At 34.6% G+C, this 14,645-nt stretch overlaps 1 protein-coding gene across 3 annotated transcripts in view; it reads left to right on the forward strand.

Moving 5' to 3' along the window:
• CNOT6L (CCR4-NOT transcription complex subunit 6 like) overlaps positions 1–14,645 on the forward strand; it is a 114,269-nt gene that overhangs the window by 76,411 nt on the left and 23,213 nt on the right. For 2 of the 3 annotated variants that reach the window (XM_044912925.1, XM_044912926.1), the window contains 3 exons: positions 1,442–1,510; positions 4,149–4,306; positions 6,539–6,693. In XM_044912925.1, coding sequence (XP_044768860.1) covers positions 1,442–1,510; positions 4,149–4,306; positions 6,539–6,693 — 382 coding nt within the window. Of the gene's footprint in view, positions 1–1,441; positions 1,511–4,148; positions 4,307–6,496; positions 6,694–14,645 lie in introns of all 3 variants that reach the window. The other variant, XM_044912924.1, reaches the window with a different exon arrangement.

The raw sequence follows: 14,645 nt of genomic DNA on the forward strand, positions 1-14,645 counted from the left end.
AGTAAAGTTTTGGGAAGCACCAGAATGTCACCATCACCTTATTTTGAGGATTTTTTGATTTCTGAATTTTTAACCATTTGCTATTGATAAGGAACCCAACAGCTAGAAAGTTCGTTTACACTTCATTGTATTTATATATTGGGCTTCCCATTTTTTAGATAGTTGTCATGATTGTGGCATGGCACTCCTGGCAGGCATGATTTTTTCCAGGATTCAATATGTTGATTCAGCTGGATGGTTTGTCATCTTATGATAACCTTCATTCCTTTCCTGGCAAGATATGGACTATGCAAAATAATGTTCATTCCACGTTGTGAAAAGTATGGATGTTAAAACATGCATCCTTTAGATAGGCTTTTGGAACACCAAAATGGTTAGTAAAGTGAAACTTTTAAAGATCTTAAATACTCTGGGCAAAATTTCTGTGGCTGGATGAAGATAAGAGTGTTTTGTTTTAAAGGAATACATTTCTCAGCCACTGCATTCCCTGGGAAAATCTGCAAACTTAGAATCTAATTGTCCTGTAATTGTCAGTGTTCTTAAAAGGAAAAAGTAAAAGCAAAGTTACATCTTAACTTAGTGAATTTTCTCTCATCTGATAGTTGGGGTAGCTTTTAGTTCAATGGTATTGATAACCATATCTGAGGAATTAATGTTTAACCAGGGCCTTCCTTTTTTCTGTATAATGTAGTTCTAATCTCTTGTTTTACATGGATGTTTTAAAATAAAGTTTAAAATTAGGAAATGAAAGCCCCATTATAAAATTCATTAATTTCTATTATGCATTCACATGTATTTTTTTCTATTTTAAAGATATTTGAATATTTCAGTTTATTAGTATTTTGGAACTTCACATAGCTTTGATTTCCCAGCAGGGAAATTTACATTGTTTACATTGGTAATTAAGACATAAGAGTTTACTTAAGGTTGTGGTTTTTGTTTTTTGCTTTTTTTTTTTTTAAGATTTTTATTTATTTTAGAGTGTGAGCAGGGGGAGGGGCAGAGGGAAAGGGAGAAAATCCCAAGCAGACTCCCTGCTGAGAGTAGAGCCCATGGCTGGGCTCATTCCAAGACGCTGAGATCATGACCTGAGCTGAAATCAGGAGTTGGGTGCTTAACCAACTGAGCTACCCAGGTGCCTGATCTTATTTAAGGTTTTAAATAGGTACTTCTCATAAATAGTGTGTAAATGGAAATGCCAGTAATGAGTTTCCTAATGTTCTTTTCATATGTTCGTTATGTGTTTTCTGCATAGGTCTGCTTAAACTTCCTTTGGCTTCTAAATCTTCTTTATATTTCAGTGTTAGATTTTTAAGTCAGTTGTGGGCCATTATAGCAGAAGAGAAAACAGAAGTTGGTTTTACATTGTAAAGTAAATGATACTGATTTTAGAAGCACATGAAATTAACTTATGTTTAGAAAAGATTTTTCCTCCCCCCAGTTCATCCAGAGCAGCTTCCTCCGAGGCCATGGATTACATTAAAAGAACGAGACCAAATTCTGCCATCAGGTAAATAGTTTTTCTTATTTTTCTTTGATTTTTTTCAGAAATACTTGAAATGCCATTTGGGCTTTGTGATACAATTATAACTAGTCTTCATTTTATGTCCACAAGGTAGATGAGCTTCAAAAAATACTGACAGGTAGATTTGAAAGTATAAAACCCACTTTAAGGCTGTGTGTAGGATTCTCCTCTATCTTTCACAATGATGTAGCTCTTAGTTTTACAATTATTCCTTGTAATAAAGCCTTCCAAATAAGAAAATAAAGCCTTCCAAATGGCCTCTTCACACAGGGTATTGGGTGACTTAAAAAGAAAAAATGAAAAATAATGAATTTTCTTCTGAAAATTTTAAACTACTTGGGCACTTTATATTTCTTCAGTGGGTAGAGTGGTAACACTTGTGAAAGAATAACTTAGACTGAGTCTGTATTTGCAATATTGGAAACAAAGTATGATACCAGGCCAATGGTATAGAAATGGTAGAGTGTGAGTGAGCAATTTAAGGATATAGTTTAGCATTTCTAGAACTGCGGTAATGTAGAAAATATAAACCTTTATCTCTTTGTGGAGACTGATAATGATTTGACATCATTTATAGTGCTTCTTACTACTTATTAGACATTTTAGGATTGGGAATTCTACTTAAGTTGTGAATTAGTATTTCTCCAAATGCCTTCTTTTTAATCACAAGAATAAGTTTTCATTATATCTAATTTCATTTTAAAATTAACAAATGAAAATTTTATTGTTTTAATACCAAGGTTGGATCAGTCACTGAATACTGACAACTTAGTAATTTTTAAAGGGTAAATCACAGAACTTAACATACTTTTAAAGTCCTTCTGTTTGTGTACTTTTTTTAAGAGGATTCAGAAAAAATTATTTGCTTTGAAATTGGGAAATGTAGGAAGTGTAACATCTTCATGGTTCTTTTGCATTTTAATAACACTGAGAAATAACAGCATATACAGTACATTTCTGTGTCTTCCAGAGGCAGTAATTTTAAAACTAGCACACTCTTAGAGTCACAGGATCAGCCTTTCTAGGAGGCACTGTGTCAGTGCTCCATTATGAGCAACACTTCTATTAACAGGATGCACATTGATGGTCTGAGTAAAAGGAATATTTAAGGTTTTCTTGAAAGCCTTAACTTAGGTGGATTTATTTTGTTTAGCCTTCCCTAATGCATAATTAGTTCCCTTTCTGATTTTAAAAATGCCATTTTATGGTTCTTCAAAGTAATCCTCTCTCGAGCACTAGTGAACATAATCTTGAAGAAAAGCTTTCCTAATACTGCATATGTACATTTTCATTAAGAAAAAGAACAACAGAAACATGATTTCATCAGTTGTTGAATTCTCAATGTGTTCTTGGGTTTTCCTTATTGAAAAAAGAGTATGGATTTTCCTTGGGGTGTGTTGTACTTTCCTAAGTAGAATCTGAGTGCTAAATAAAATGGCTTTTACTTCTGGTGAGTAGGGAGATGTGTATAATAACTTAGGATTTATAGCTACAAAACTGTCTGTAAGAATCAGTACCAGATAGTGAAAAAGTGAAGAGTGTACAAAATGGCCTGCAGTTTGATCCCCAGGGGACCATTGAACTGAGTTTCTCTTAATACTTTCCCCATTATCTGAATCTTAACCAACTTCAATCAAGTATTATTACTTCATTATTTGGATTCCTCACCTTTTATTTAAGTATGTGATTCACAACCATCCCTGCCCATTATAATCATCTGGGATGCTTTTTAAAAATACTAATATCTAGACCCTAAGTACACTAACTTATTTCGTCTTGAGCAGGTCCCTGGATATGAGCATGTTTAAAAAACACTGTACAGAGTGATTCTAATGGGCAGCATGGATAGAGAATTACTGATAATAATCAGGGCTCTTCAAACTAATGTCCATGTTAATCACTTGGGGATTTTGTCAGCCTGCAGGTTCTGACTTAGTAGGTCTTTGTGGTACCAGAGAGTCTGCATTTTTGAGTTCCTAGGTGATAACTGATGCTCTTGGTCTTCGAGCGCATTTTTGGGTAGCAAGGCTATAAACTTTGTTCTCCTGTTCACAGTTCTTTTATTGTTCAAGGGCATTTTAAAATGAGAATTCAGTTTCAGAAATGATTATATGATTTGGCAAAAAGGATTCTCTTATAACTAAACTTTGTTAGTCCATATCCTTCTGGCTTAAAGCAATAAGAGCAGTAAGAGGCTCCCAAAAGTATTAAATAGTGGGTATTTTGTTAATAAAAATTGATGAAGTTAGAGTCTTTTAATGAACAAAAGTAAAATTCACTTTTGTTCCACTTATATAGAGCTTTGCTCAAAAAATTATGTGCAAAAAATTAGCATTCTGACTTATAATTTGAATTTTTATTAAAATAAATTTCCTAAAAATCTAAAATATGAACTCTAAGCCTAATTCTAGTGAAAGAACTTTGATGTGATGGACTCCAATGAGGTCTTAGTAGATATAGTTTAACAGAATTTTGCCGAAAAGGTATTTCACAATGATGATATGTGGGATAGGTTTGTGTGCCATCTGTGCTTGTGCAGGTATACACATGATACTTCTTTTTGAAAAGCTTGCCTAATTTTCTCCTTTTTGTCTTTTTTTTTTTTTTTTCTCCCACTTCTTAGCATCATTCACGGTTATGTGTTATAATGTGTTATGTGATAAATACGCCACCCGGCAGCTATACGGCTATTGCCCATCCTGGGCATTAAACTGGGAATACAGGAAAAAGGGAATTATGGAAGAAATTGTTAACTGTGATGCAGATATCATTAGTCTTCAGGTAACACTAGAAATTAATTGTCTGAGGGCACCTGGCTGGCTCACTCGGTGGAGCAAGCAGCTCTTGATTTCGGGGTTGTGAGTTCTGAGTTCCACATTGGGTGTAGAGATTACTTAAAAATAAAATCTTAAAAAAAATAAAAAAAAAAATTGTCTGAAACTTAAAGATGAACTTAATAGATCTTACTTCCAGGAGAGAGAGTCTGTGTTCAAAACAGAACTCAAAAGGAATTGTTTTCTCTCCTCTTAAAAAGGGCAATTTTAATAAGCAGGTAAGACATTTCCACAGTGGAACTGTTTTGCTAAGTACAGCCATTCACCTATACTCATTTACTATTAAGTGAAAATAATCTCATCCATTATTCATGTTAACAGTTCATCTTATGAACATATCACTTGCATTGTTGAAAGAGAAAACTGCAGAAGGTTGTGTCTTTTAAGAATGTGAATTTAACTTATGATGGAATCTTTAAAAAATATTATTTGTCCACTGTTCCTTAATGGTAAACATTGTAAACATTTAAAAATATTGTGCTGTAAGTCATGCATTTTTGCATTATTTTAAAAACCATCTCTGAAATTTAGACTTTTCTGTCTTATAACACTTTATTATAATAAATTTAACTGAACAAACACCTTTTTGTTGAAATGCGTGTTTTAGCACTTCAACAGTCAACTAGCCAAGGTTTCTAGGTAGTATTTAATAACTTTGTCTTAGCAACTTTCAAAGCATATTACATGTTTATGAAGGTATTTTAAAATTTTAAGTATTAGAATTTTATAGCTGCTTTTTAGCATAGCCTGAGAAGGAGGGTATTACTTTTTAAATAATTTTTTGTACTAGAGTAGCTTGATAATTTATGTTGTCTTTGGTTCATATGACTTCCTGGGAAATAATAAAAATCTTTAAAATTAAATTTTCTTCTAAACACAGAACTGACATAGAATTGGTGGAGAAGGAGGCAGACAAAGGTAGTTACTTAGTTGTCCTCTTTTTTATTTAGTATTTGTAGTAATGATAGCCTCACATTCTTCTAAGTATAGTTTGAAGGATAAAAACATAATTTAAAAAGTATTTTTTGGGGCACCTGGGTGGCTCAGTCGTTAAGCGTCTGCCTTTGGCTCAGGTCATGGTCCCAGGGTCCTGGGATCGAGTCCCACATCGGGCTCCCTGCTCGGCGGGAAGCCTGTTTCTCCCTCCCCCACCCCCCCTGCTTGTGTTCCCTCTCTCACTGTGTCTCTGTCAAATAAATAAAATCTTTAAAAATAAGAAAATAAAAAGTTTTTTTTATTGTAAAGGTGATACCATAGTATAAAATGTTCATTCTAGAGAAATTGAGTATTTTGAAAAAATACAAGGAATGATGGAGGAAAACACCTAATCTCATAATCCAAAAATAGTTTTTGTGTTAAAACTTCTGAAATATTTGTTGTACACTTTTTAAAATTCACTTTTCCTATTTATTTACAGATCTGTTTTCAAAATAAAGTTGAGATCACACTGTTGTACTTAATGCACTTTCCATATTACTAAAATTCTTCAAAGCCAATTCATTATCTGAATATGTATTTATTGATTTAGCATTTTCTCTACTGTTGAACATTTAGGCTGTTGTTTTTACTGTTATCATGTTCTGAGCATCATCATAGATAAATCATTATCTTGACATTTGATTATTTCATTTGGAAAGATTGATTAAAAATATTTTATGGGTCAAAGAATAAAATAGTCTAACTTAAAAATACTGGATTAACAGAGACCATTGGATGATTGGTGTTCAGGTACCTAAAAATTCCTTAAAGTAGAACTTTTTGTTGATCCTAAACTTCTCAGTCTTGGGTATCATTCATTTCCATTGCAGTTGAGAAAGATAAATAATTTTAAAAATTACCCCTCTAAATAAAATTTACTACTCCTTACTGTTTAATCTATAATATGTCCAATTTTACCAGTTTTAAGGAATTGATGTATAGTAGGATGAACTCTAAATTGGAACTAAAGAGACTTGGGACCAACTAGCTGGTAAGCAAGAGAAAATCATGCAACAGTTCATGTTCTTTCAGGTTTAAAAGCTGCCATTATCAAATGACTGCTGCTAGTGGTAAGGTAGGATAGATAATATTTGTTATGTGAATTATTTTAACTTAGTCACATCTTATACTGCTAAACATTTTTATATCTTAATCAAAGTTTTCCTCTGTCATGTCGGTGATAACTTTTCTTTCACCTCAGGAAGTGGAAACAGAGCAATACTTCACTCTCTTTCTGCCAGCATTGAAGGAGCGTGGATATGATGGATTTTTTTCTCCAAAGTCACGTGCCAAAATCATGTCTGAGCAGGAAAGAAAGCATGTGGACGGTTGTGCAATATTCTTCAAAACAGAAAAGTGAGTTAAGGAAACAAAGCATAGTAGTGTATACTTCTTTAATACACAAATTAACAAAAGCTAGCTGGAAAGCAAGCAATGTAAAAATTAAAACTGTTGGTAATGTTGTATTTCTTAGGCTGTATTCTTAAGAATGTTTATTATACTTTATGATTTATTGCCAAATTACACTAAAAATTTTGAGAGGTATATACTTGAATATGGTGTTATCATATTTCCAAATATATTTTCATGAAGTAAAATACTAATTCTGGTGTAAAAAAAAAAAAAAAAAAGCATAGTGCCTTTTAAGATTTGAAATGAGTGATCTGAGTTTCTTTCTGTGATTTTTGTTTTGGTAGTTGGCTTTTTCAGAATCATTCATTTTGTTAACCTTTTTCATCCTTTTCAATTAACATTTCATATATATAATCATTTATTCACTAAATGTTTACTGAGCAGTTGCTTTGTGACAGGTGCTATGCTAGTCAAGATAGACATAAAGATAGATAAGACATAGTTCCTAATCCCACTCAGAGCTCTGGTCTAGTAGGAAAAGGTAATTGTATAAGAAAATCAAAATAAAATAGAGATGAGGGAGGGTGGAAGAGGGACAATAGAGTTAAAGGATTGACTGAGATAGGACAGTGGAAAGCAGTCATTACCAAACACAGAGAAAACATGATTTGTGTTTTTTGGGGGCTGTTGATATAGTTGATTAAAGTAAGTCAAAGGTGAGAACGTCACGGATCTGCTTATTAAAATACATAAATGATCTTGTAGAAGCCTTTGTTATCTTGTGTGCATTGGATTTAGGAAACTGCATTTCCTACTCGAAGGTGGAGTGCTACAGCACACTCAGAAATCTGTCTCCTTTTGAATGCTGGCTGAATAGCTAGATGATTACAGGCATATTTAGTTATTATCTTGAGGAAAAGAGGGAAGCATATTTTTGACCCAGAAAGGCAAATACAAAGGAATCTCCAATAGAAGACTGAAATGTGTAAAATCTGATAGAGGTTGAGTCCCATGGTTAATAATTTGGGTTTGATACATTAGATTAGGAATCATCTACTTATAGGATAAGCGTATACTATTTTCCAGGATTGCCCCCTTTTTATTACCAGTTATCACAAAGCCAGTTACATGTTTTTATTGATACAGGCATATTACTAGCATGTTATGTTAAGTAAATGAATTAAGTGAATTTGAAAGATAGTTGGCCTACTTTTTCTCATTTATTTGTACCTACTTTCCTGTCTTTTCTCTGAATTTTTATTTATTCCCTGAGATATTCTCATTTTGGCTAATACTTAATGGATAGGCCTGCAGTATTTGAGGTTAGAATATACTAAATTCTTCTAGTTGGTTGGCGATTTTTTTTTTTTTTAACTAATTTCAGACTAACAATAGATATTACTTTCATATACTGGTAGGCCTCTTATGGATTCTCTTGTTGAATTTTTAAAGCAACCTCAGAGCTAGGGGTAGAGCTATATTCTCATTTTTATACATGAGGAGACAAATGTACAGAGAGTAGTGTGGCTTCATAGTCAGTGCTTTTAACCATGCTAAACTGAATTTTTAGGTTTCTTACTGAGCTTTTGGTATTACTTGTACCTCTTAAAAGGTTACTTCATTTGGAAAAATTGCCTTGAATTTGATGTTTGTTACCTATATTCATATACACATTTCCCTGAAACACCATAATTGAAAAAAGAGTACTGGTAATATTGAGATAAAACATCAAGTTCTTTTTCCATTTTCCATTGTTTTTCCCAAAGGAAGATAATATAATTTTTATCATCCCCATCACAGTTTGAGAGGAAAATCTAAAATGCCTTGATAATTAAGATTTTGAACTAACAATTATAACTAATATCTAGGAAACTTTCAAACACTTTTAAAAATTGATGCTTGAATTAAGTGAACACATAGGAAATAATTAGGTGCATCATTTGGTTTTCTTCCATATGTCAACTCTTTTTGCCTGAATAGTAGCATGAATCCAGTAACAGATGAATCCTTTGAGTATATATATTCTTTTGTGAGCAGTATCAAATACTTTTTGATGTTGTATGAGCTAACTATCCAGTGCCAAACTATTTGAAATTTAGCACAAAGTATACTACCATGCCTTTACTCTATTCTTTCTTCAGATCGGAGAGATAATACTGTGCAAAGAAAAGAATTGTGAAGCCAGGTGGTTCTCCTGCTTACATAGCTATATAACCTTGAAGGAGTCACTTACCCTTTCTGGGCTAATTTCCTCATTTGTATTTATTTGTATGTTACCATCTAAGATAATTTCTTTATGTAGTTAACAAAACTGACAAAGTCAAAAGATAGCTGTAGGAAGAGTACTTGAAGTCTCCATTCTCAAAGTCTCATTCTTCTAAAACCAGAGTATCTCATAATTCCTAATCTTTATTGATGAGTTTTTCCCTTCATGGAAAACGGTGATACAGAGTAGGTAACCATAAATAGAAACTATAATAATTACTGTTTTTAGCAAAATGCTGTGATAAAAATTTCTTATCCATTGTGATGAAAGGATAGGATATTGCTTAGTAAAGACTAGGATATAGATTACCAATTTTCAGAGAACTGGAATACAGTAAAATAGTCCCTTGCATCATATTCATTGTAGTTTAATCTTCAGGGCTTCAGAAGTTACTTCAAGATTTGGCAGGACCTTTTGGTCATCATTATGACACTTTTTGGGTAGTTAGATGCATGGAGATACCAGAAAATAGAAATTTCGATTCATAAAATGCTAGAAGTCCGCTTTTGCTTTGTCCTTTATCTCAGTAACTATCACTATCTTCAGTGCAAAGATTTTATAAGATACATGTATGCATTTTTTTTTGTTGTGTGTGTATGGAAAGACTTACTATAGATAAGTTTTTTAGGCTCAGAAATTTAAATTTCCTTTTGCCATATTTTGTCCTATAGACTTAGCAGTTAGTAGAAGTAGGCTTGGATCCAGGTACACAATTTGAAGAAATTGAAAATGGAGAAAAATGGAGATGAAACAAGGCCTAGATACTAGACTTACTTGCTGCTCCTGAAGTTAATAGTTCTGATCTGATCATGACAGCCAGTGAAAAAGGGAAAGATGAGACAGTGTTAGAACAGGTGACCATTACACTGTGGAGAAGCAGTCTCTTCCAATAGAACTTAGAAAGAGCTTGTCATGGTTCTCAGTCCTTGCTGTATTGTCTCTGCTTTCTAACCTGCTTCCAGTCTCAGATTTACCAGGTAAGGCCAAGTCTTTGCTTTTCCTTCCTATGTTATGATGGTAGTTTTGTGCTTGAGAAGAGGGCATCCAGAGGTTAAAATAGCATTCCAAAAGGACCTAATGTGATAATTCCTTCTCACTGGTTTCTCAGATACTGATTTCCTGTGTCATCGGTGGTGGTTGCGTTTAGAATTCGTGTGATTTTTTTTTTTTTTAAGATTTATTTATTTATTTGAGAGAGAAAGAGAGAGAGCACATGAGAGGTAGGAGGGTCAGAGGGAGAAGCAGACTCCCTGCCGAGCAGGGAGCCCGACGCGGGACTCGATCCAGGGACTCCAGGATCATGACCTGAGCCGAAGGCAGTTGCTCAACCAACTGAGCCACCCAGGCGCCCAGAATTTGTGTGATTTTTAAAAAACAGATTGTGATTTCTGGTTTCTGTTGTTCACTCTCCCATAAATTTAATCTGGAACATAAAATTACTGCTTTGTGCCACCACTGGCACAATATAGAGAGTAATAACTTTCACCTAATTTGAGAGGTTTCTTCTGGGGCTAAAATGATTAAGAATGTAAAAGTGGTTTCAGTGGTTCAAAGAGTTGTACAGAGATAGGCAGGACAGTGCATATCTACTTTTCTTCCTGATTTATCCCAGTGTCTAAGCTTACCTTTTTTGGCAAGTTCTTTTCTATTTTAGCAATCACTCCCATGATTATTTAAAGGGACCCAAGAACACATTTTATAGCCTCTTAACCTTAAATATACAGTAAAAACTTCTGTTTGGTTTAGGTTTAAGAGTGCTGGAATATGATCCAGAAAGGGTCATAGTTTACTTTTGTGTGCTTATATTCTTTTCTTGACTATGTACCTTTTGTTCTTTTGGCTTGTAAATGAATTCAGGGAGGGACTATTACTCAAGTCTTATATATTGTTCCACTTGCTCATAGTTGGCATTCAGTGTCCTCTCTACCATTGATTTAATCACATCACAGCCCATAAAATTACTTCTAGATCCAAGCTAGTAAGAAATTGAGTTATCTCATTGTTCTGTTTGAAGGCTGTATTTGAAACATTCAACCTAATAATCTTCCTCAAATCATGTAAGAAGGGTGGGGTCTTTGTTTTTTGATTATAGCATATATGATCTCTCTATGCCCATTTGACTTTCTATAAAATAAGACTTTCACAAAGATAAAAAGAATTCTTAGACTAAAATAAAAAAAATAGCATGAGGATGAATACAGCATCTGTGTATTCTTATAGAATAGGAATAATAAAATGAATTGAAATAGAGACACGTTATAAGATTTTACATATTAACCAAGGATTGATGGTTTGGATTGGTGAATGGAAAGTAACGTAAACCAGTATGTTTTATTGAAAACTAGCATCTAATAGAAAGAATGAGGAAGACATCTCTGTATGTCAGAATGTCACCTGTAGGTAAATCTGTGAGACAGAAAGTCGAAGCAGAGTGGAGTGTATTTGGTTATGTGTAGGAGGGGAAATTAAGAAATAGTATTGGTCAGGTAGTATGAATAGAATATGGGTAATTATTTCTTACTATACTATAAATGTATTATAAATACTGTATAAAGTAAACACAAAAACGAGACAAAGTGTAGGAGACTACAGCTATCTGTACTAGTGCTGGAGACTTTCTTAAGGCAGAGTACCTGAAAAGTTCTTACCTGCAAGAAGCCTATCTTGCTCTTGCTTAATTCTCACTGTAAAGGAGGAACTTTCTTTGGTTCCTTAGTTCTCAACTATCTCTTTGGTTCTTCAGCTCTTGGTGAAGGGGCACCTGGGTGGTGCATTTGGATAAGCATACAGCTCTTGGTTTCAGCTCAGGTCGTGATATCAGGGTTGTGAGATGAAGCCCTGCATCAGGCTCCACGTTCAGCTTGAAGTCTGCTTAAGACACTTTCTCCCTCTGCCCCTGCCCACGCCCCACCCCCCCATGTGTGCTCTCTCTAATAAATAAATCTGGAAGAAAAAAAAAACCCAAAAACAAAAAACAAACTATTGGTGAAGCTGAAATGATAAAATTTGAGAGTGTGACCCTGTCCTCTTTAGTATTTGTAAGGGCCAAGGAAGGGAGTGTTAGTTATAAGGATGTCTGTACTCTGTTTAGGAAAACTGCATTTATTTTTCTGAACTTTCTGAAACCACAGATATTAAAAAGCTGATACTTGAAGTTGTAAAATTCAAAAGTGAGGCAATACAATCATTAATTATACCAATTAGGAAGAAAGTTGAAGGGGTAGGTGGAAGAATTAATAAACTGAATAATTGTCAGGATTCATTTATAAATGAAGAAAAGTCAGTAACCAGGCATGTGTTTTAAAAAGAAGTTGACTGAACCTGTGATCTTTGCCAAGAAGACTAAGAAGCAGAGGCTTGGTGAAAATGCTAAGAAGGGTATTTTAAATACCATGCACTTAAAGAAGGGATATACCCATTGTGGATTGTGTAATCACTAATTGAGGATCAAGGTATAAAACAGCTGTACAACTTCTATTTTGCTTTCATGATCTCTATTGAGAATTTTGTTCAAAGTGGAAAGACTAATAAAGACCAGGTGAAGAGGAGACTGGTAAAACAAGAGAGTCGCTAAACTGCCTGAACTAGTTAGGTTTCCAAATCAAGATAATTATATCACATGGTACTAAAAGATCTTGTGAAAGTATGATTGCAGAACTGGCATGGGTAATCTGTTATGAATGCTGCAGTGTAGGAGAAGTTCTAGGATATTGAACAAATCACCTCATTTTTCGAAAAGATAAGGTAGTTCGGTGTTCCTTTGTGAAAGGGAACAGGGAAGAAATAGAATTGGGCATAGAGAACAAAGTTGTTCTGCTCTGTCAGCCTGACAACCTCAGCTGACCCTACCTGTAGCTTTGGAACTGAAATGGCCTGTGAGAGTTAACCCAGGAGGGACCAAAATCCATAAACTTTGATGTTTTGCTTTTGATCTATAACTGGATGTAGGCCACTCCTAGAAGTACTTGACCTTGGTTGATGTAGCTCTCTGCAGCTGGAGCAATTCCTGAAGGATTGATGAGGAATCTGGTTAGTGTGTTTCCATATTCACCCCTTCGCAAATTTTTTTGCAAATTTGAGGACTGATACGTATGAATTCAGTACCTATCACAAGTCTTGATACAAAGTAGATCCTCAGTAATGGGCAGCATGTGTTATTTTTATTATTGGTTCTGTCCTATTGAGAATTTTGATTATTTCAGAGAAGACCAATATGTACACTTAAGATTTATGAAAATCAGAAGGTGGCAGGGAAATTTAATCTTCTGGGAAAAAAGAATGAAATTTCAGAGTGTCCTTTATCAGGAACTTCTCTGACATCAGCAGTAGCAACTCTTTTCTAGATAGGTCTCCTGAGTCAAGATAAACAAAAACAAAAATAAACTATTGGGACTATATCAAAATAAAATGCTTTTGCACAGCGAAGTAAATCAACAGAACTAAAAGGCAAACTACAGAATGAGGAAAGGTATTTGCAAATTACATATCTAATAAAGGGTTAGTATCCAAAATATATAAAGAACTTACACAACTCCACACCCAAAAAAACAAATAATCCAATTAAAAAAATGGGTGGAAGACATGAACAGACATTTCTCAGTGAAGACGTACAGATGCCCAGTAGGCACATGAAAAGATGCTCATCATCACTTATCAGGGAAATACAGTTAAAACTACAATGGCCTATCATTCATACCTGTCAGAATGGCTAAAATCAACAACACAAGAAACAACAGGTGTTGGTGAGGATGTGGAGAAAAAGGAACCTTTGTGCACTGTTGGTGGGAATGCAAACTGGTCCAGCCACTCTGGAAAATGGTATGGAGTTTCCTCAGAAAGTTAAAAATAGAACTATCCTACGATCCAGCAGTTGCACTACTGGATATTTACCTAAAGGATACAAAAACACTAATTCAAAGGGATGCATGCACTCTATGTTTATAGAAGCATTATTTACAATAGCCAAGATAGGGAAGCAGCCCAAGTGTCCATTGATCGAAGGAACGGATAAAGGGGTGGGGTGTGTGTGTGTGTGTATGTGTGATGGAATATTATTTAGCCATGAAAAAGAATGAAATCTTGTCATTTGCAACGACATGGATAGAGCTAGAGAGTATAATGCTAAGTGAAGTAAGTCCGAGAAAGACAAATACCATATGATTTCACTCATGTGAAATTTAAGAAACAAAAGTAATAAGCAAAGGAGGGGGATAAAGAGAGACAAACCAAGAAACAGACTCTTAACTGTAGAGAAGAAGCCGATGGTTACCAGAGGGGAGGTGAGTGGGGGATGGGTGAAATAGGTGAAGGGGATTACGAGTACACTTAACCTTGATGAGCAGAGTAACGTGTAGAATTGTTGAATCACTATATCATACACCTGAAACCAATACAACTATTGTATATTAACTAACTGTAATTAAAATAAAAATTTAAAAAGTGCCTGTAATATGTGAGTGGGCGAACTAATGAACAGAAACTCATGAAGTGGGGGCGCCTGGGTGGCTCAGACGTTAAGCGTCTGCCTTCAGCTCAGGTCATGGTCCCAGGGTCTGGGGATCGAGCCCCGCATCGGGCTCCCTGCTCAGCGGGAAGCCTGCTTCTCCCTCTCCCACTCCCCCTGCTTGTGTTCCTGCTCTTACTGTCTCTCTCTGTCAAATAAATAAAATCTTTAAAAAAAAAAAAAAAA

This window comes from Neomonachus schauinslandi, chromosome 2 (assembly GCF_002201575.2).
Source record: "Neomonachus schauinslandi chromosome 2, ASM220157v2, whole genome shotgun sequence".
Taxonomy (NCBI): Eukaryota; Metazoa; Chordata; class Mammalia; order Carnivora; family Phocidae; genus Neomonachus; species Neomonachus schauinslandi.